This window comes from Mytilus trossulus, chromosome 2 (genome assembly GCF_036588685.1).
Source record: "Mytilus trossulus isolate FHL-02 chromosome 2, PNRI_Mtr1.1.1.hap1, whole genome shotgun sequence".
Lineage (NCBI taxonomy): Eukaryota > Metazoa > Mollusca > Bivalvia > Mytilida > Mytilidae > Mytilus > Mytilus trossulus.
The window spans coordinates 3744309-3766546 of NC_086374.1; the positions used below are offsets into that span (position 1 = coordinate 3744309).

The 22238-nt window shown below is 32.2% G+C and overlaps 2 protein-coding genes across 6 annotated transcripts in view; one reads left to right on the forward strand and one right to left on the reverse strand.

Moving 5' to 3' along the window:
• The window catches only part of LOC134706291 (E3 ubiquitin-protein ligase ubr3-like), a 40920-nt gene extending 40002 nt beyond the window's left edge, over positions 1 to 918 (reverse strand). For all 5 annotated transcript variants that reach the window (XM_063565082.1, XM_063565083.1, XM_063565081.1 and 2 more), the window contains exon 1: positions 492 to 918. In XM_063565082.1, the coding sequence (XP_063421152.1) occupies positions 492 to 714 (223 nt within the window). In that variant the 5' untranslated portion in view covers positions 715 to 918. The remainder of the gene's footprint in view (positions 1 to 491) is intronic.
• A 1159-nt stretch (positions 919 to 2077) lies between these two features.
• Positions 2078 to 22238, forward strand: part of LOC134708661 (breast cancer type 1 susceptibility protein homolog) — a 29087-nt gene continuing 8926 nt past the window's right edge. The window contains exons 1-13 of the mRNA XM_063569308.1: positions 2078 to 2357; positions 5367 to 5420; positions 7792 to 7866; positions 8287 to 8375; positions 9720 to 9832; positions 10151 to 12311; positions 13296 to 13376; positions 14009 to 17040; positions 17377 to 17614; positions 18182 to 18267; positions 18664 to 18755; positions 19300 to 19340; positions 19888 to 20480. Coding sequence (XP_063425378.1) covers positions 2290 to 2357; positions 5367 to 5420; positions 7792 to 7866; positions 8287 to 8375; positions 9720 to 9832; positions 10151 to 12311; positions 13296 to 13376; positions 14009 to 17040; positions 17377 to 17614; positions 18182 to 18267; positions 18664 to 18755; positions 19300 to 19340; positions 19888 to 20480 — 6723 coding nt within the window. The 5' untranslated portion in view covers positions 2078 to 2289. The remainder of the gene's footprint in view (positions 2358 to 5366; positions 5421 to 7791; positions 7867 to 8286; positions 8376 to 9719; positions 9833 to 10150; positions 12312 to 13295; positions 13377 to 14008; positions 17041 to 17376; positions 17615 to 18181; positions 18268 to 18663; positions 18756 to 19299; positions 19341 to 19887; positions 20481 to 22238) is intronic.

Sequence of the window (22238 nt, forward strand, 5' to 3'; positions counted from 1 at the left end):
TGTTATAAATTTACTAAAATTACATTCATGATGATTTAATGAGCCTTCTTCTTATAAAAGTATTTTTTTTGTCCTAGTTTATGTAAAATACAAGCAAGATTTTTTGCTGTGAGAGAATAACATATACATTGCACATGTATTAATCACATTTATCAGAAACCTAAACTTTAAGAAATACATAACATGCAACAATCATAGTCTTATAGAATGCATTATAAAATAAATAGAAGACAATAATAAAGTCAATATAATAAAACATGTCAAAAAGCTTGTTGAACTGAAGTCTCATGTGAAGAATAGACCAGATTGACTTGGGCCGGATCAAAGTGGGGCCGGATCGACATGAAGCAATTTTTAGAAAATTGTGAGAGTTGGTGAAAAAGTGGGGCGATAATTAGGTGCACTGGTTGGTGCCAGTTGTCATGGACTCAGTTCGATTGATACTTTGCTTGATGATCAAGTTTTGAAAAATTAAGAAAATAGGGTATTACCATTTTTGGAAAATTCATCGAAAGTAACTCCACCAGCTATCAGCCATCTGCACCAATCTAAAACATCAACATCATCAATCGACTTATTTCTGGGATCAAACAAATAGTTCATAAACTCATGAAGACTTTTATTTCCACTCTTCCTGAAACACTCCGACTTGAAGTGAGTGGCAACAGTCCTCTTCCCCCTTTTTAACAATGCATTCACTTCTGGAGCTGCCATTTTGATGTTTCCATGACAGGCTTAAATGTTTCAGAGACTATTTTGCAGTAGAAATGTTGACTTAGACGTTAGAACATTTAAAGGTTACATGCCTTCATTAAATGCCTCAGGTAGCATCAACATATAAAGGTTTACATAGGCATAAAGGTATTGTTTGGCTTTTGTTGACAAAGATTTCTGACGATAAGTAAAGACATTGACAGGTTCCCAAATTACGGAATATGATAGAAAACGAATTAATAGTCTTATTAACTAGCGATCAGAAGAATATTAGCGACAAAAAGACAGAAAGGAAATTTCATGTTCATTCATTTATTTAATCATTCATTTATTCATTCATTCATTCATTCATTCATTCATTCATTCATTCATTCATTCATTCATTCACTCACTCACTCACTCACTCACTCACTCACTCACTCACTCACTCACTCACTCACTCATGTACTCACTCACTCACTCACTCACTCACTCACTCATTCATTCATTCATTCACTCACTCACTCACTCACTCACTCACTCACTCACTCACTCACTCACTCACTCACTCACTCACTCACTCACTCACTCACTCACTCACTCACTCACTCACTCAATCACTCACTAACTCACTCACTCACTCATACTCACTCATTCACTCACTCATACTCACTCATTCCCTCACTCACTCACTCACTCATACTCACTCACTAACTCACTCACTCACTCTCATTCACTCATTCGTTCATTCACTAATTCACTCATTCGTTCATTCACTAATTCACTCATTCCATTCATTCACTCGTTCACTCACCCGTTCGTTCATTCATTCATTCATTCATTCATTCATTCATTCATTCATTCATTCATTCATTCATTAATTCATTCATTCATTCATTCATTCGTTCATTCATGTATCGATTCCATTCATTCATTCATTCATTCACTCATTCATTCATTCATTCATTCTATTATTCACTCACTCACTCACTCACTCATTCCATTCATTCCATTCATTCCATTCATTTCATTCATTCATTCATTCATTCATTCCATTCGTTCATTCATTCATTCATTCATTCATTCTGATACTCCTTGCTATACAAATCATTAGTATAACCATATGAGAATCTATTCGAAAAGTAACTAAACAAATCATTAGTATAACTAAAGGAGAAGAAGATACAGAGAATAATTATGACGTTCGTTCGTTCATTTGTTCGTTTGCGCTCAATGTTAAAGAAAATATCTAAGGATGTTCGTTTCACAACAATTATTCCTAAAAATGAAAATAACGTAAATCTTCAATGTTGAAGGTTCAAATAGTATGCAAGCGGGTTTTCCAAAACAATCTTAATATAGCGGGAAGAGAATATGGGAGAATATTACGTAAATTTTAGTTTGTTTGTAAACTAGAAAGTTACCCTAGGAGTGAAATATTTTCATTTTGGAACTCTGATAAAAACAGACCTACCAAACAGTGAAATTCGAAGACAAAAACAATTATAAGTTTGCGATGTACAAAATATTTGGCATACAATTATCACAGCAGAACATTGAATAAATAGTTCAAAACGTACAGAAAAGACGCAAAATATGGATAAAAAGATCCAGGTTCAAGAGCTGCTGGGTTCAATAACAAAAAATCTGGAATGTTCAATATGGTAATTACTGTTACACAGGTTTGAATGTACCTCAAACAGGTTCTTCTTTGGCAGTGTCTATAGGTTCCCACATGCCGGGATGCATAGCTTAATGTGAATCCCCGTCCGTTCGCTCCCATTTTAGTTTGCACCCACTCATGTTCGCCCCCTCTCACTTTCACACCCTACCTGCATGACATGTTCACACCCAAAGTCTGTTCAGACCATACATGTTCGCGCCCAATTTTAATAGGGCTCTCCACAGTTAGTTCGTCCATATTGGATAGGGGGCAGATTTTTTTAAAGAGGTGGAAATAGTATGAAAGTATGGGAAATCCTATGTGTGTTTCCAAGCAACAGCTCTGTTTTAATGGTGTTTTCTGGTATTTTTCGCACCATTTTAACCTCCATTATGAAAATCTGCCCCTATCCAATATGGCACTCAATGGCATGTATGGCGGAACTCACCGTGAAGAGCCCTATTGGTTTTGTGTTGAATAACTATAGCATTGTAATCAAGTTTTGGCAAGTGTATTCTTATATTTTTTGTCGTTGTCTCAAAATAAAGTGAGACAGCATTATTTTTTTTTGTGTTGAATAAATCTTAATCATGTTTTGGATAGTGTATTGTTACAAAAAATAAATAATCCTCTCTAAATAAAGTGTAGAGTGCGAACAGACCTTGGGTGTGAACTTGTGAGGTGCAAATGTGTAGGGTGCGAAAGTGTATTGAATCGAACGAGAACGAACCTGATACCGCCAAATGTGCCTTAGTAGAATAGGGGTACCCATGCCACCTCTGCTTTTATAATTTTATGTCATTGAATCCCGAACAAAATGTTACAATTTAACCCGGAAATTACCGGAAGTAGTGAAAAAAAAATTATGACGCATGACTGTGTACGGGAAATTACAAAAAGAAAGAGAGAATTGCTAAACTATAAAGTGTATGCATGATATGGCAATCTGACAAAACAGCAAGCGGGAACCAAAACCCCCATGACAGTCATGCCACAGTCATTTCTACTCATGTGACTTAAGTTTTTGACACAGAAATTATTGAGTCAATGAGTGCCAAATAACATTCCTTATCACTTTTAACATAACTTTATGAAAATGATTAATCAGAACATAGATAAATGATATGAAAATGTTTGTCGTGAGAAATATAAATATCAACAGTCAAGGGTCTAACTTAAATAAGTTATTAGAGAAAAAAATAACAAACATGTCATTATTGTGGCAATAACCAAAAGGTGTTATTACAGCTTCTCTACATCTCTTTAAAGCCTTTGCTCATGCATATGGACCATAATTTGGTATTCGGCCTTTGGTTTCTTTTTGTATCCTTTTTTATAAGTTCTAAAATTTTAACTTTTATTTTGTGGGTTGTGTTGGTGTTAGAATAGTATGAATGGAACAATTGAGTTTTTCGAGAAAAAATTAATACATTTTGATTCACCGTTTACGTGACATGAAACCAAACAGGAAACCAATCTTTATTTTCTTTATTTTGCACAATATAATTCAAAAAGGCATAAATAAACACCATTACTAGTGTTACTTGCTTCATGTTAATATTTAAAATCTATTTTCAATGTTATATTAAAGTTTTTTTTAAACCTGACAGGAAACCATAAGAAACCGAAAGCATTTTTTTAGTTTTATTTTATTGAAAAATCTGCATAAAATAATCTGAACAGTATACTTTTTCTTAAAATCCATCTTAAATGTAACAGTATTATAAAACTCCTAAATATGTGCTTGTTTTGAAAACAATTAGTACAATTTATTCAGAATTTTCCATATTTTCTTCATTGATACAGGATACCATAATCGTTGTATCTTGATGTTTAAGCCAAAAAAAAATGTATTTATATTTGGTTTTGATATTCCAGTAATATACAATTTATTCCAAATTATTGGCAATGTAACATTCTTTAAATCCAGTAAAGAAAAAAACTTTTAACTTGGAATTAAAATCTTTAAAATAGGCACAATGTGATACTTGTGACCTGTACACCATCTACATGGTTTCCACATTTTAACCTTCTTTAGTGGGCTAAAATCAATAAAGTACTTCCTTTCAAGTCATGCATGGTAAAAGTTTACTTCTCCTTTGACAAGTTTATTGCGTTTCTGATAAGTGTTTGCAGAACATGAATAAAAAATATTAATTAAAAACTGTGACAAAGATTCCAACTTTGTACATTCCAAGTGTAACGGTATATTAACATGTATTTTTTATTAAATTATATTTATTCAACATATATTTAAATATATATAGATAAATTTATCTACTGCACAAAGTTTCAAGAATTCCCAAGTGCCCACAAAAGATAAAATATTTATGATATATATTTAACTGATAACAAACATATGTTAATACAGATTAAGGGAAAAAGAGTAGACAACTCATAAAAGTGTCTGTAATAACGCATGCATGTTATTTTTCTCTAATAACTTATTCAAGTTAGACCCTTGACTGATCAATAAATCAAGAATACGGAAAAATTGTGTTAACACATACATGTGGGAGAATATCTCAACATGCTCAAGAACATTTTGGAACCCCCAAAAAAAGAAATTGCTTAATGTTAAAATTGACTTCTATTGATGTTCAAGTAATATTGGCAGACTTGTATCCCAGATAATAGATATAGGAAGATGTGGTGTGAGTGCCAATGAGACAACTCTCCATCCAAATAACAATTTAAAAATTAAACCATTATAGGTTAAAGTACGGCCTTCAACACGGAGCCTTGGCTCACACCAAACAACAAGCTATAAAGGGCCCCAAAATTACTAGTGTAAAACCATTCAAACGGGAAAACCAACGGTCTAATCTATATAAACAAAACGAGAAACGAGAAACATGCCTTGATTTGGATGTTGGGTTGTTGTCTCATTGTCATATCCATTACGACTAATTGTATAATCATTGCAAGTTTTGTTTTCATGGCATATCTATTGCTCTTATATTTGTTTTGGACATATGGTGTTATACATGTCTGTTTTTTTCTTTTTCAGTCTTGAACTCTTGAATAATCCAGTGTCAACAAATTGTGACCATCCATTCTGCAGGTAGGTGACCATGTTTATGTACATACCTTTAAATAATACAATATCCATTAAAAGGTGTTTGCCCTCTCTATGGCTATAGTCTTGGCAAAGTGGGGAAGCATATTCTGCAAGTAAAGGTAATTATACCCCACGCAACGAGTTGCGGAGGGTATAATGTTTTTGACCCGTCTGTCAGTCCGTCCGTCCGTCAGTCCTGTTTCTTGTCATCGCAACTCCTCTCAAACCACACAACAGAATTTCACGAAACCTTTTCAGATAATAAGGACATACTATGTAGTTGTGCATATCGACGGGAAATTGCGATTCAATTTTTTTTCTAGGAGTTACGCCCCTTTGAACTTATTTACTTTAATGTACTACTGCTAGAGTTTGTCATCGCAACTCCTCTCAAACCACACAACAGAATTTCACGAAACCTTTTCAGATAATAAGGACATACTATGTAGTTGTGCATATCGACGGGAAATTGCGATTCAATTTTTTTTCTAGGAGTTACGCCCCTTTGAACTTATTTACTTTAATGTACTACTGCAACAGTTTGTCATCGCAACTCCTCTCAAACCACACAACAGAATTTCACGAAACCTTTTCAGATAATAAGGACATACTATGTAGTTGTGCATATCGACGGGAAATTTCGATTCAATTTTTTCTAGGAGTTACGCCCCTTTGTCCTTTGAACTTATTTACTTTAATGTACTACTGCAACAGTTTGTCATCGCAACTCCTCTCAAACCACACAACAGAATTTCAAGAAACCTTTTCAGATAATAAGGACATACTATGTAGTTGTGCATATCGACGGGAAATTGCGATATAATTTTTTTTCTAGGAGTTACGCCCCTTTGAACTTATTTACTTTAATGTACTACTGCAACAGTTTGTCATCGCAACTCCTCTCAAACCACACAACAGAATTTCAAGAAACCTTTTCAGATAATAAGGACATACTATGTAGTTGTGCATATCGACGGGAAATTGCGATATAATTTTTTTTCTAGGAGTTACGCCCCTTTGAACTTATTTACTTTAATGTACTACTGCAACAGTTTGTCATCGCAACTCCTCTCAAACCACACAACAGAATTTCACGAAACCTTTTCAGATAAAAAGGACATACTATGTAGTTGTGCATATCGACCGGAAATTGCGATTCAATTTTTTTTCTAGGAGTTACACCCCTTTGAACTTGTTTACTTCAATGTACTACTGCAACAGTTTGTCATCCCAACTCCTCTGAAACCACACAGCAGAATTTCACGAAACCTTTTCAGATAATGAGGACATACTATGTAGTTGTGCATATCGATGGGAAATTGTGATTCAATTTTTTTTCTAGGAGTTACGTCCCTTTGAACTTATTTGCTTCAATGTTCTTCGGCAACAGTTTGTCATTTCAACTCCTCTGAAACCACACAACAGAATTTCATGAAATTTTGTAGATAATAAGGGCATACTATTTAGATGTGCATATTGGCAGGAAATGAATTTTTCTTATACAATTTTTTTTTCTTACACTTATTTAATTTCTCCAATGACAATGTGGGGACGTGGGGTATGTGAGCGTGCTCACTAAGGTTCTTTAATTACTGATGATGCTTGACTGCTTAGAGTCTCTATAGCTAAAGTGGGACGACACTTTGTTTTGGGGGCAGACATAGTCAAAATAGTAAAATTATAAAGTCATGTACATGTCTTGTCAGAATAAAGAATGCTTTGTGGAGAGATATTATAAGGCTCTCTGCACACTAGAAACCCTTGCAACATATTTTTTAGGGATCTGTAAGTAGTTTTATGTGTAAATTTCTGCACTTGTGAGTGTCTTACATTTCCTTTTAGACATAAAGAGAACACCAGTCAATCAATAATGTTTAATTTAAAAATTGATAATGTACAAATAAAACAATCTTTACCCACCTCAGTGCTATCAAGCATTTATTAAGTCTTAACATGTATTTCAGAAATTATACAAAATGAATTACACATAGACTCATTTCTTCTTAATATCATACTGTATAGTCGGCTATAAAAGGCTTCATACTGAACAATGTACATTTAAAAAAAATCAATTGAGAAAAGTAACTAATTTATAACAAAACAGTTTTCGAAAGAAAAAAAAATCATGTATGACATACATGAACCAATGACAACCACTTAACTACAGACTCCTGACTTAGGACAGCCAAATACAGTATGGTGGGGTTATAAAATACAAAAAACATAATAAAACATGATAATATTTAAACTAAATCTTGGAATATAATATTGAGAGGAAAAAACTGGCAGAAAATTTCAAAGGGAAAGCATGTTGAATTTAACAAAAGAATAAATTTATTCTTTCTTTTAAATAATTATCATTATTGTTTTGCAGATTTTGTATTTTAGAGTTTTTAGAAAAGAAGAGATCAGTACCTTGTCCACTATGTAAAGCTCCTATCACTAAAAGGTAATTGAGAAATAGAACAAAACATAAAAGATGTATCTGGTATAATCAATCAGATTTAAATTAACTTGTATTGTATTGTTAGAAAACTGAAGTCAAATGATGGTATTTTATTGAATAAATTGAAAAGTTTAATCAAATATTACTGACAATTTTTTTCTCCTCACTAGAATTTCCTATTGACCAGAAGGGGTTAATGTTGAAACCTTTACAGAGATGTGCTATCACTTAGATTTCAGTGGTGAGATGGAGTCAAGAAAAGATCTTGACAACCAACTGTTGAAGACAATATAATTGAAAATACTTTTTGTTTGAGATATGACCTCCCTTTCAGGAGACTAATTTTCAGAATAAGATTTCAATTTTGTTATTATGTCAAAAAATTACATTTCTTGATAAAAATAGATAGTTGATTTTTTCCAGGAGCTTAAATGAACGACCACAGTTAAACAGTATGGTGGAGGGTGTGAGAAGCTTGATCCAAGCTTTCCAAGAAGACACAGGTGCTATTTGTAAGTTGTTGTCCAGCCTGCAACATATTTTGCTTAAGCTAAACATTTTGATCCTACATTCTGTCTTAACATTGTAAGAGACATCAACATTTAGGGTCAGTCTGTAGTCAAAGTTTTCTAAATATCATTAAATTTGTCAAATAAATTCCACGAAACCTGGTCAGAAGTTTTTTTATGACCAAAAGACCTCATTATCCCAAGCAAACTTAAAATTATTTTTTTTCATTTTTCATGTTTTTTGGAGGTTTGTTTTGTGCAGTTTTCATTTAAATAAAGTGTTGTGTTACAGTTTTTAGACATCAATAATTTTTTCAATACTCGTTGAATTTAAGAATCATGCCAGTTTTACTATTAAGAGATAATGTTTGATACAAAATAGAAAATATTTTTTTGTTTAATTTTTGTTATTTATGATTTAAAGAATGTACTTATCTTATTGCAGGTAACATAACAGTCTGGGATTAATTTTTATGCCCCACTTATAAAGTAGAGGTGCATTATGTTTTCTGGTCTGTGCGTCTGTCAGTTTGTTTATCCATCTGTTTGTCCCACTTCAGAGTTTTTAGTTAAGGTAGTTTTTGATTAAGTTGCAACTTAGTACACATGTTTACTATAACATGATCTTTTCTAATTTAAATGCCAAATTACATTTTTGGCTTAATTTCAGGGTCCACTGAACATAGAAAATTATAGCCTGGCATCCATGTACAATGGACACATTCTTGTTGAAAATAAAATTTCATGGGAAGTTATGAAACTTTGACAGAAGTCTCTTCAAGGTCAAGAAATAGAATCTGAAGAAAAAGTTTGGATTTATGTAAAATTCTATTATATTTTTCAGGCAAGACTGGTTAAAATTTGAATTAAATTTTCAATTGATAGTCAAACAATGACTAGATAGAAACTATGTCTATATTTCAAAGTTTAAGGATTAGTTTTCTCTTTATGATGTCATAATCATGATAAGTATCAGTTTCACTTTTCTACTATATTCAATGAAAATTCCATTGTTTTTCAATACCATAAACAATTATTAAGCCCGTGTTTCAACAAAAAATAATCTAATATTTAACTTGAATAATAGTATGACTAACACTTTGCTATATGTTTCCTAGACTTAAATTTCAGTAAAATCCATTAGTTATTTCAAATTTCACACAAAAAATACTTTCAGCCTATTTGAGGTGTTAATATTTATATTTCAGTTGTAAATGATAAAGATAGTGTTTTTGAAATAATCTGCTTTTTAATTTTGTGTTTGCAAGTGTATATTTAGGCCTAAAGACCAACTGTCAGAATAGAACTTTTTATGCAATCCTTTAAATGTTGTTTATCTTTTTGTAGTTTCTCCTCCAAGAGGTCATCCATCTATGAACCTGACTCCATGTACACCAGAGCCATTACCATGTAAAGCAGCAAGGGGCACTAAGAGGAAAATAATTGTAGAATCACCTAAGGTATATATATTGGAACATTTTTTAACTTGATTACAGAATGAGACATAATGATAACTATCTGTCAGTGTATGACAGTATAAACCATTTCTGTACAGCTTTATATATCAGGATGCCAACAAACTTGATGCTCCATACTTTTGTTTAAAGAAATGTTTTGTTATGAAGCTTCCATCAGTCATGTATCATCAGTCCTTAAAACATTTCAAAAAAGTTTAAGAGTTGGCAACTTTTGACTGTTGTTTTGCTCTGTACTCATAGTTAAACATTTATACCATTTTTACACAACATACAAATTCATATGTGTTTGATCTTTTGCAGAGAACAGAGGCTAAACAGAATTGCAGGCAAAGCAAGAGGCGAAAGTCTCTCAATATTCCTGAAAATGAAAAGACAATTCCAGAATCAAGCAGCAAGAGTTTGGCCATTGAAGATCAGTGTGATTTATTAAAGTATCTTGACCAGGGGTCATGTGGCGCTGAAAGTAGTCATTCTGATGAAAGAACTAAGAATCTGGAAACATCAACAAAACAGTTAAAACATGAATTGAGAAAAAATAATGTGAAAATAGTCAAACAAAATGTCCTACCAAAAGATATTACTGAATTGAAAAATGATGAAAAGCAGAAAGTAGCAAGGGGTTACAGTTTAAGGAGTCCAAAAAGAATAAATTATAATGTTGATAGTCAAGACAAAGACAGTCTTAGTCCAACAAGCAAAAGTGATCTATATAATTTTAATGATTCACCTGTAACACCTGTGCATTTATTAAGACATCAAAGGGACAAATTAAAGGTAAAACAAGGTTCTCAATTAAAAATGGAGGATAACAGCTCTAAACATATTAACAGTACTAACAATAACTGCTTAAATGACAATCAAATTAGTCATGAAAGAGTTGAGACAGGAAAAGAAAGAGAATTTACAAATGATTCTGCTTTAACAGTTAAAACAAACAACCTGACTGATGCAAGTCAAGATCAGGCATCTCCAGATTTCCAACTTAAGGAAAGACAACTGTTTACAGATAAAACATATAAAAGACAGAAAAATAATTCAAATGCAGATAAAACATATAAAAGGCAGAGGGATAAAGCAAGTGATATCCAAATAAAGTCTAAGGTTAATTCATGGCTAACAGATAATCCTGTTAGCCAAAATAGTGGCAACGGGGAGGAGAAATTAGTTCACGGAATGGACATTGATGTTCCTATTGAAATTGAGGGGGGTGTAAATGAAGCAAATCCTGTATTAGAAGATATTATTGTATTGAGTGAGAAAAGGACTGATAAGAACAATAGTATGAAAGGGGATAAGGAAAATTTCTCTGAGGAAAATAGAGCAGAAGTAAATGGAATCTCTGTCATCCAATCAGAAGACGGAAATAATAGGTGTGACACAATTGAAACAGATGCTACAGATTTTAACAATTTAGGATTCAGACCTTTAGCTTCACAAAAGAGAAGAATTTTCAAATCGAAGCCTTCAACTCAAACCACCTCAGTTTGTCAGAAAAAGGGTGTGCTTGTAATAAAGAAAGTTTCCCCTTCAGAAAACTCTACCTCTATATCAACTCACCAAAATAATGTTTCTGTTGAGAAAGAGGCTATCATTGATCCATTTGAATTCAAATCCAGTCAGAAAACACCTGTTATTCCAGAATCCAAGAAAAGTAAACATGTCAAGAAACAACAAAAAGATAAAATGAAAGGGAAACTAGATTTTATGAGTGGGAATACTACAAATATAAAACAGAAAGAATCTGTTGAAATTAGTGATGACCAGCAAATACATACAATAGATAAAATCACAATAGAAACTAATTCAGCTGATCAACGTAGCCTAATGGAAGACACTGAAAAACACAATGGAAGGAAACAGAGTAATATTGAAAATACAACACTTGTACAAAATCTACAGGAAGTTAACAGCCTGATCTCAGATAAAACTGATAGTGAGTTGAGTGTAATTCCAGGTAGTTTTGACGATTCTACACTTTTAGGAAAAAGCAAAAAAGGAAGAAGATTATCAAATAAATTAAAGAAGGAAAAACAGGAGGAAGAAATTAATAAAAAGAATATGAAAAAATTAATTGAGACAATAAATTCAGCAGAGGATGAAGATTTGTTGACATGCACTCAAGATGTTTTACAACAAAAGAGCTGGAAGGAGGATTCTAACAAAACATCGTCAGAAGATTTAATTCCAGATACGTCAAACGTTCAGATTTCATTGAAGGAAAGAAAATCTGTATCATTTGCATCCAATAATATAGAAATAAGTGGAACCCCTCGTCAGACGAGAAGGTCTGTGCCCATGGTAATGGATAAAAACAAAGGTAGACTGCTTCCAAAGGAGACCAGAGGGAAAAATGTTCAGAATGGCAACCAGAATTTGTCTGCATCAAGTCAATTGATAAAGCAAAATAAACAGCAAACCATGGCTAAGAAAACTAAGATTCCTTTTGTATGGGAGGAAAAAGGTAATGAACTATAGCTACTTAATATATAAATATTATACATGTTAAATATGTTTTATATACCCCATCAATCAATACGTTAAACTTTTACACAAAGCTACAAAGATTTTTTTTGTCATGCATCCGATTTCACCTAGATAGATGCACACGCCCGATGAAGCTAATTTGTTTAGCGAAATATTGCGTGAATAATATAAAATGTAACAACTAATTTTATAACACTCATTAGTGTGTTAAAGTTACATTCTTAGGCACTTATATAATTTAATTTAGTAACTGCATCAGTTTATTTAGATAGATTGAATGTTGATTGTTGCTATTTTTAGACACTATATAAATATACTACATGTTATAAATTATATGTTATCTTTACACATTATCAAATAAGATGATGTACTTCGATTGCAAATGACACACACAACCATTCATTACGAATTGAGGACAAAGCTGTGAACAATTGCAGGTATAAGTACATTCTTTAACAATGACCTATAATGATATAGTAAGTTACAAAATTAAATAATACATCTGTTTCAGAGATACTAATTGTGATGAAAAAATCTGTGGCTGACCAGCATAATAAGATGAAATTAACAAAGACTGGTAGAAATATTTTGCCAGTAACTCCTTATACATTTTGTAGTGAACAGGTTAAACACAACTTTACATCAGCTGTTCATTGCCTGAAATTTTCACAAATGTTTTTCAAGATGTTATCTTTTGACCTGTATGTCCAAACTAAGAAAATAGTGCAGCCATAATGCTCTATTTCCATTTCATTGTACTGAGAGAATTTGATATTTTAAGGATACCATACTTTGGTCATTTGAGTTAAATAAATGAATAAATGTACATTTGATATTGAAATAATTTCTATATTGCGCATGTTTAGATCAAATAAAAATAAATTGTATATTGTACATGTACAGATAAGCCTGAGTAGAATCAGTAGATATAACATTGACATATATTAGTTTTCTTTTTCAGGTAACGAATCTGATGGCAGCACCAGTACAGATGACCTTGACATTCATCCAAGTCAAGAGGAATTTGAACTGCCATCTCAAGGTATTTCATTTTTACTTTTCATTATTCTTTTTTAAAGAGGCTAATTATCTGTACTGTTTTAAATAAATTGAACACTTTTTAATGTACTGGTACAATTTTTAAAAAAAGAACTTGAATAAAAACTTGTGTGCAGGCAAAGATTTTGGCCACTGTAAATTCAGAAATTATTGCGTGCATTTATTATTGCGATTTTGTAATTTTAGACCTAAATGCGATTTTAATTATTAAGATTTTGAGAAAAATCCTGTTTAATTTGTATAAAACATTTCAAAATGCGAGTTTAAATTATTGCGTTTACAACTCTGTCGCATTTTTCGCAATAATAAAAACCTCACAATAATTTCTGAATTTACAGTATTCCCTTTAGGAAAAAAAACATTCTGCATCCCTGTGCATTTATTAAGCACAATATCGAGGTAAAGTAGTTATTCCCACTTTATTTTTTCAAGAAAATACCTAAAATTAGAAAGGTATCAATGCTATTTTTGACATTTTAAAGAATTAGGATGCATAAATAAATCTCACATATGTTCTTGTGCAAATAACATAAGAGTTGTTGATTTTTTTCATTATTATCTTAATCAATTCTATCTATGTATAGGAATCAGGTATAAAATGTTTGTCTTTTCCAGATGTTATGTCACAGGAAACAAATAGTTGTATTATAGAAAATAAAAAAGATTTAACTGGGAAGATTCCTAAACCTCAGGAAGATCCAACACAGGGGATGCTAGAATGTCAGAAAGATTCAACACCGGGAGTTCCCAAACCTCAGAAAGGTCCAACACAGGGGAATCCTGAATTTCAGGAAGATCCAACACAGCAAATTCCTGAACCTCAGGAAAATGTAATAGTGGATGAAAGTAGACATCATTATCAGATTAAAAGTCAGAATCTTACAAAGGATAGAAAGGTTAGAAAAAATAAAGATTTGTCACCAAATAGGTCACAGCTTGTGCAAAATTTATCAGAAAATGCAGATGAAAGTGTTCCAACAAATAATAGCAATATTTATGTTGAGAATACACAAGAAAACATTGATGGAATACAGATTGATGAGACAGAAACAATGGAAGTCCAGGTTGTACCAGAAAGTGTTGATGATATTATAATGGAAGATCAAACTGATCCTGAATCTGCTGAAAGTTTACAACCACGTCAAAATCAAAGCTCACAAAATAATGTGATACAGAGTGAAGATCAGAGACGGAATAATGAAAAAGAATCAACAAAGCAAAAGCAGAAAAAAAATATGATCCAAAATCTCAATGTTACAGAAAGCAATGAATCAGCAGAAATAAGCAGTCAGTCAACTGTATCAACTGTAAATGAAATCCTAGACTCTGATGTTCTAGTGAGGAAGAGTAGGAGTAAATTAAGATCCAGGAAAGTAAGAAGTCAAGATAGTAGTACTTCTAACTGTCCTATAGAAATACAATCTGTTGTGGAGGAGACACCTGGGTCAAATAATTGCCAATCACAATTGAAAAATGTAGATGTTTTAAGTGACACAACATCACAAGAAAGTGTTTCTATACTTCTTCCTCCAGAAAAGGGAGATAATTTCAATCCTTCAGGAAACTCTAAAACAAGAATAGCTGAAAGCGAAGAATTTGTACACCAAGATAACATAAAAAGTCATATTATAAAAAAACCTGAGATAAAGTCAAATTCAGATGAAGTAGAAATTGTAAGCAGTGTTGAAATGATTCCAGCAACAGAATCTGATTCAATGATGAGTTTATCTAACCATACAATCAAATCTGGAAAACACCAATCACAATCAAGTAGCTCAGCGAGTCAAAAAAGAAGGAGTTCAACCAGAAAAAGTCAAGTAAAAATAGGGATGACGCAAGAAATGTTTCCTGATTCTGATGTTGAAATAATAAGCCAACCACATATACATGACCATTTGATGGGAACACCTATAGTCTTATCAGGAACACAGACCTGTAATGAAGAAACTTTGGAAGGTAAAGTTAGCCTTGAGAAAAAGTCTGCAGAAAACAGTTACAGTAATAACGAAAAAGTCACAACAGATTCAAAACAAGACGGCACTCCTTTGGAATGTGAACATGCTGAACATGAAAATAGAAGTGAGGTCAGAGTAAAAGAAAAAGAAAGTCAACCAGGATATTTAAACCTAGATACAGATGATACATTGCCACCAACCCTAGTGTCACAGAAATCTCTCAATATAAGAAATTCTGTTGAGAAGAAGAGAAGATCTGAAGAAAGACAGTTGGCATGTCAAGAGTCAGAAGTACACAGAACAGCTAAAGATAAGTCAGAGACTACAGAACATTGTTCTCCGGAGGATATCTTTATGATGGATTCTGAGATACAGAGCAATTATTCTCAATCCTTACCTCAGAATCAAGAGGGAATTATTTGTTTGGACTTAGAACCATCAGAAGTACTAACCTTGATTGGTGAACCAGCAAGTCAAAATCTTTTGAAAAAGAATCAAGGTACCCAAGAAATAGAAAATATTAACAATACTGATCAGTTTGAAGACAGAATTGGTGCTAAACAAGTAGAAACCATTGATAAAAAGGAAAATGAACCTTTCACACTGCAATCTGAATCTTTACAGAATACAAGTTCTATTGACAAGGAATTGATAGATCAAGCAAATAAGTCACAAAAACCTTTGTCAGACCAAGATAAAGATATCTTAAGTCCTGAAAAAGTGAAAACTGTCAAAGGAAAAAGAACAGTAAGAGGACTTGCTAGAAAGAGGAAAAGCTTAAACCTACAAAATAACACCTGCAGTGAGTCAGCATCAGAAGAATGTGATAAACAAAAAGAAAGAAATAATGAAACAAGTGATAGAATCAAAGATCAAATTCTTACATCAGAGAGTATTAATCAAGTGCATACAACCTGCAGTTCACCAAAAAACTTAGAAATTACCAGTCCTTATAGAAATGTTACAAAGAGTCCTTATAGAAAAATAATTAAGAGTCCTCACAGTCCTCAAACAGACCAGAAAAATACAGAATTAACACCTACCAAAAGTAATACACCGAAATCACAAGCAAACATTCCTAAAGCTCAGAAGATTTCTCCTACCTTTACATTTTCTCCTAAAAAGCCTAAGAAAGCCAAAGATGTGAAACTAAATGTCGGGAAACAAATGTCAAGCCAAAAACCAGAGTTGCAAAGTCAAAATAAAGAGAACCTTGAGGATAGTGATACAGATGTCATAGTACCAATAAAACAAAACAATTTTGAAAGATTATTGAGAGACAACATTGCTGACACAGAAATGTCAGACGAGGAAGATGAAATAATACGTCAGGATAGATTGAATTTCTCAGATGACTTTACTTTAATAGAAGATGATATTGGTGACAAAAGTAAAACTCATTTGGATTTGAAAAACCAAGAATACAAATCTAGAAAATCTAAACCATTTGAAGATCAAGAAACTGCTATTTTGTTGCCAGAGGTTGATAATCTTCCTGATTCTTCAACCCCATTGTCAAGAAAAACTATTTCTAACCAAGTGAAGCTAAATAGATCAGGTCAAAATATAAAAATAAAGAAATTTGTGGTGAAGGAAAGTGTACCAGATAGTTATGATGTTGAGTATATAGAACCCAGTTCACCATTACCAGATCTGATTGGAGGGGACCAGTACAATGATAATCATCAAGATGTAAGTAATACTGTATGTGATCGTCCTTCCCTATGCCTATATCAACTATTTTGAGACCCCTACTCCAGCAATTTTCAATTAATAAGTTATTCAATGTTTAGTTTTCTTCTTAAGTTAAGTTTGATCACTGAGTTTGATAGGAACTTCTTGTGATAGATCAGTGGTATTTTCAATAAAGTTGCATTAATACTATCAGTTCATATTAGTTCAACAACTAGTTAGAGACCCTGTCCTCTAGGTCATGTATCTACAACTGTGAATAGATTAGCAGTGTCCATCAGATTGTCTATTTCTGAAGTTTTATTAACTTATTAATAAATATATCCTCACTTCTAGCTGTCAAGTGACCTTGAAGATGAAGATGCAGTGCTGATAAAATCTTCTCATCATATTGATGGAGAATTTAAACAATCAAAGCCTTTCAGTGATGTTATTGAGAAAGAAAGAATGGACCTAGAGGATGTCCTGGAAATTGACACAGTTGAAGATCCAATGTCTGATGATGATGTTGAAATTGTAAGAGTGAAGAAGAAAAGAAGAAGAATAGTTGAGGATGATAGTGACTCATCAGATGGTATATATTGAATGTAAACATATTTCATGCAAAGATATAAAAGTAAGCAGGAAATAACATTGGAAAGAACAAGTGTTGGCATTCTTGGATCACTTATTGTTTGTAGTATAAATCATGCTGTTGGTTTTCTCTTTTGAATGGCACACATTTTGTCATGCATGAACTTTTTAAATCTTACTATTACTTTTTACTGTATGATATTTTTCATATAGTTGAAAGCCCTACAGTGACCAATAGTTGTGTACATTCTCCTCTTTTAGTCTCTGGTGAATAGTTCAGAATAAAAGTATTGTAAGGTTTGTTGATTAAATTCTTAATGGAAAAATATATTATGATATTTCTGCCAATGTTTAGCATAAAAAAATGGCTGTTTTGCAGTTTGAGCTTTTCCAAAAAGACATTGGCATTGAATTTATACCATCATCATATATTGTGTGGTAGATATCTTTCTAAAAAAATATGTAGCGCATTTTCTCTCTGTCTTCTGATTAGTTAACAACCATTGAAGCTATGGTCACAAACATTTACTTTATAGAATAAATAACAGTAAAAAAATTTTATTTACAGCTTCAGAAGATAGTGTCACAAGTCGTCATCTTAATAACACCTCCTCGTCAGCATTCTCGAGTCAAAGTGAGCCTATCAATACACAGGTAGGTCATTTGCATAAGATCTCATCATCATCCACCTATCATATATAAATAGATTAAATAAACAATTCTTTTTTCATTCTCATACTATATTTCACATATGTAACTTGTAAACATCTCTGACATCGAAGATGTACCATCAACAAAAAGTATTGAAAGGGAAAAAATTCTTAAGTGATAAATAAAGACATTTGAAAGTTGCCTCACATTGGATAAACATATTAGCTATTTTTTAAACATTCAATATCCAATGGATTTGATTTAAAGACAACATCAACAGTCAGAGAAAAATATGACCATGTTCAAAACTAATATATAGAAAGATAAGATAAACAGATATACAGAGTACAGAGTAGTCTTGGCTGAATTTATATATCTTTGAATGTATTATCTTTATAGCAAAGATACAAATTGGAGAGTGATTTAGAAAGAATGCGGAGAGAAATGCAAGAAATTGAAGCACAGTTGGCTGCTGATACTGCTAATAACAGGTTAGACTCAAAGTTTTGTGCAATCTTCAATTTACACACATACTATTAAATCAAAGAAGACTTGACATTAATGGAAACTGACATCAACAGAACAATTTCTTTGTTCTCTGCTGTAAAATACACACAGTGCAACATTTCATGGCCATCATAAAAAATAACCAAAGGTGACTGGAGAAAAGAAGATGGTCTCTACAAGTCTTATTCCTAACTGCAGTAAAACCCTTTTCAAAGCACTTTGAGGTGTCTTTAGGTGGTATGTTGCAAGGTAAAATTTCTGTCTAAATACAACTTAAAACATTATCCAATGGCTGTCTAAATTAATCTGATCTTTTTCTTGGATGGTCTCTTTTACATACTATTTTTGCTGATGTATGTTTGAACAGATTGGCTTTAGACACTATCAAATTACATGAATTTTTCTAAAAAAAAATCTAACTTTCAAAGTAGGGAGGGCACACATATACTGCTAGATTTTGTAGGAAAAGCAAAATTCATTTAAGTTTTACATTATTCATATAATTTTACTAAATTCACTTCATTTTAGCTCAAGAATACAAAGAGCAGGTGAAGGAGATGGAGGCACAGGTTTGTATGAAATAGGGTAACAGTTTGTGTAGATCTCCTTCAGCTTATACTTTAAATTCTTATTTCAGTTTGTGTAGATCCTCTCCAGCTTATACTTTAAATTCTTATTTCATATAAAAAAGAAGATGTGGTATGATTGCCAATAAGACAACTATCCACAAAAGACCAAAATGACACAAACATTAACAACTATAGGTCATCGTACAGCCTTCAACAATGAGCAAAGCCCATACCACATAGTAAGCTATATAAGGCCCCGATAAGACAATGTAAAACAATTCAAACGAGAAAACTAACGGCCTTATTTATGTTAAGAAATGAATGAAAAACAAATATGTAACACATAAACAAACGACAACCACAGTTTATTTAAAATCATCATTGTAAAATCACATATGATTGCTCTAGAGTAAGATTTGGAACTAAAATAAAATATTGCTTTTTACAGTTTTGTTTTGATTTAATAAATTAAATTATTTTTAGGCCTAGAAATGTTATCAGCAAAAGATGCTAGTTTAAATCTTAATTTGTTTCTTTTGTTTTTCAGAGAATACAAATAAGTTGAATTTTAGTAATAATGATGAGCCAAATGGACGACCAGATTCTCGGACCAGTGATGTGATTCTGGAATACCAATCAGATGAGGAACTATTCCTTAGTCCCAACCCACCATCTCCCCCTCCTATGTCACCCCAACAAATTGAAATTACTGAAGAAACTGACTTAACAACAGAGTTCAGGAAACATGGCCTTGAACTCTTACCTGTAGAAGCGAGCCAAGAGAGTAGGGAAAGATCTAAAACAGAGATAGATGGTGGAGAAAAAGAAGAGCTAATATCACCAAGACGAAGTACGAGATCTGATATTGACCAAAAACATTTATCTGTAATAGACCAAGTTAATAATGAGAATATACCTTCTCAAATGAAGTCATCGCCATGGAGAAATAAGTTAACAGATAATATTACATCAAAGCCGTCTAAACTGTTATATTCTCCCTTAGATCAGAGATCTCCACAACTATCACCTGCCATGGAGAGAAAAAGACAGAAGATTTTGTCTCCATTGGTTACAAATACAGCTGAAACAAAAAGGCTACAGAGATGTTTTGTTTCAACTGGATTAATTTTACCTCAGATGGTAAGTAGAATTACTATTTATAAAGTACACCAAAAATGTATGTGTCAACTGTCACGGGAAAACGAAAAGTATATTTGTAGGTAGGGAATATTATATGTTCTGCCTACATTAATAGAAGAGGGATACATTATTTTCCAGTCTGTTTTCCTGTCAGTCCCATATCAGGTCCAAGTTTTTTGTTGAAGAAATCCTTGAAGATTATAGCTGTTACTTTTCCTACAAAGAATTAGCATTGCATGGGGATTATTTTAGAAAGGTCAATTTAAGAATGAGTCTTGTATGATACAAAATTGAAATTTGTTATTCAGTTTTATAGTATAAACATGCATCCTTCATTGTGTATATATGGTTAACTTCACAACCATGTTGTGGTGACTTATTAGTTAAAGGTTTATTTTTCTATTTTGAAGTGTTAAGGACATACGATACAGTTTTGATCCTGTATTTACAAGTTCATGAAAATTTGCATATATGCTATTTTTTACCTGATTAAATCAAATATGTCATAAAAAATATACCTTCATGTGCTACTTTTTGAGTAAAATGAGGTCGAAATTTTGTATATTTGCTCAAAATTCAGATTTGTGGCCGTAATTTCATTTTCGGAAAAAAGACATAACTTTTTTGTTATAAAAGATAAACACAAATTGTTTTTTGTTAAATAATCGGTAATTTCTTTTTTTTATAAATATCCTAAAAAATATGCAATTTTTTATTCAGAAATAACTCATATTTATCAAATGTTCATGAATTGAGGAAAAAACGTCATTTTTTACTGCATGTTTATCAAAATTAAAAAAAAATCTCTATTTACAGTTTTATAAAATTTGGGTCACATAATCTCCCTGCAAAATGAAACAAAATGCTGTTTTGAAAAATAGGGGTCCATGAACTCGTTTTCAAATTAAATCAGTTTGAATGATAAAATTGGGCGAAAAATGCATCTTTTCCCGATATGTCACAGTTTGACGTCGTGAAAATAACAAATTACGTTAGCAACGTCATTACCTTCCCTGTAACTGTATCGTATGCCCTTAATGAAAATGTGTTTACGGTCAGGTTGTTGTCGCTTTGGCACATTCCCCATTTCCTTTCTCAATTTTATTATAATGATATAATGAGCAATTGATAAATTTTGAAGGGACGTATTATGGTTTACCAATGTCCAGTGTCCGTCTATCTGTCCGGCATAAACATGTCGCACTGTAACTTGAGAACAACTTATCTAAATTTCATGAAACTTAATATAGTCGTTTCTTATGATGGTCATTTGTATACTTTTTGGTGAAAATAAGTTTTAAACTTTTTGAGTTATGGCACTTTACACACTTCTTTGTTATATTAATCTAAAGATCTGTATACTTTTTGTTGATGACTCAAAGTTAAAATTTTTGAGTTATAGAGTATTTTGTAAAAAAAGGGGAGTTTTTTTTTAACATGTCCAGCCATATATGAAAAACAATTTATGATTATTGCTTGAAACTGTACACACTACTTTGTTATATTAATCTAAAGATCTGTATACTTTTTGGTTTGATTCAAAATTTTATTTTAGCAATATTTAGTTTTTTGTAAAAAAAAAAAAACAGGGTGAGGGGGTTTCACATGTCCCCTTGTGTCTCAAAAACAGTAAATGGTTTTATTGCTTAAAACTTTCTCAGAAACTTTTTATGATTATTGCATATAACTTCCACACCAGATGTTGGGTGTATCATGCGCTCATGGCGCAGCTGTTTATTAGTATTCTAAGGGCTCAAG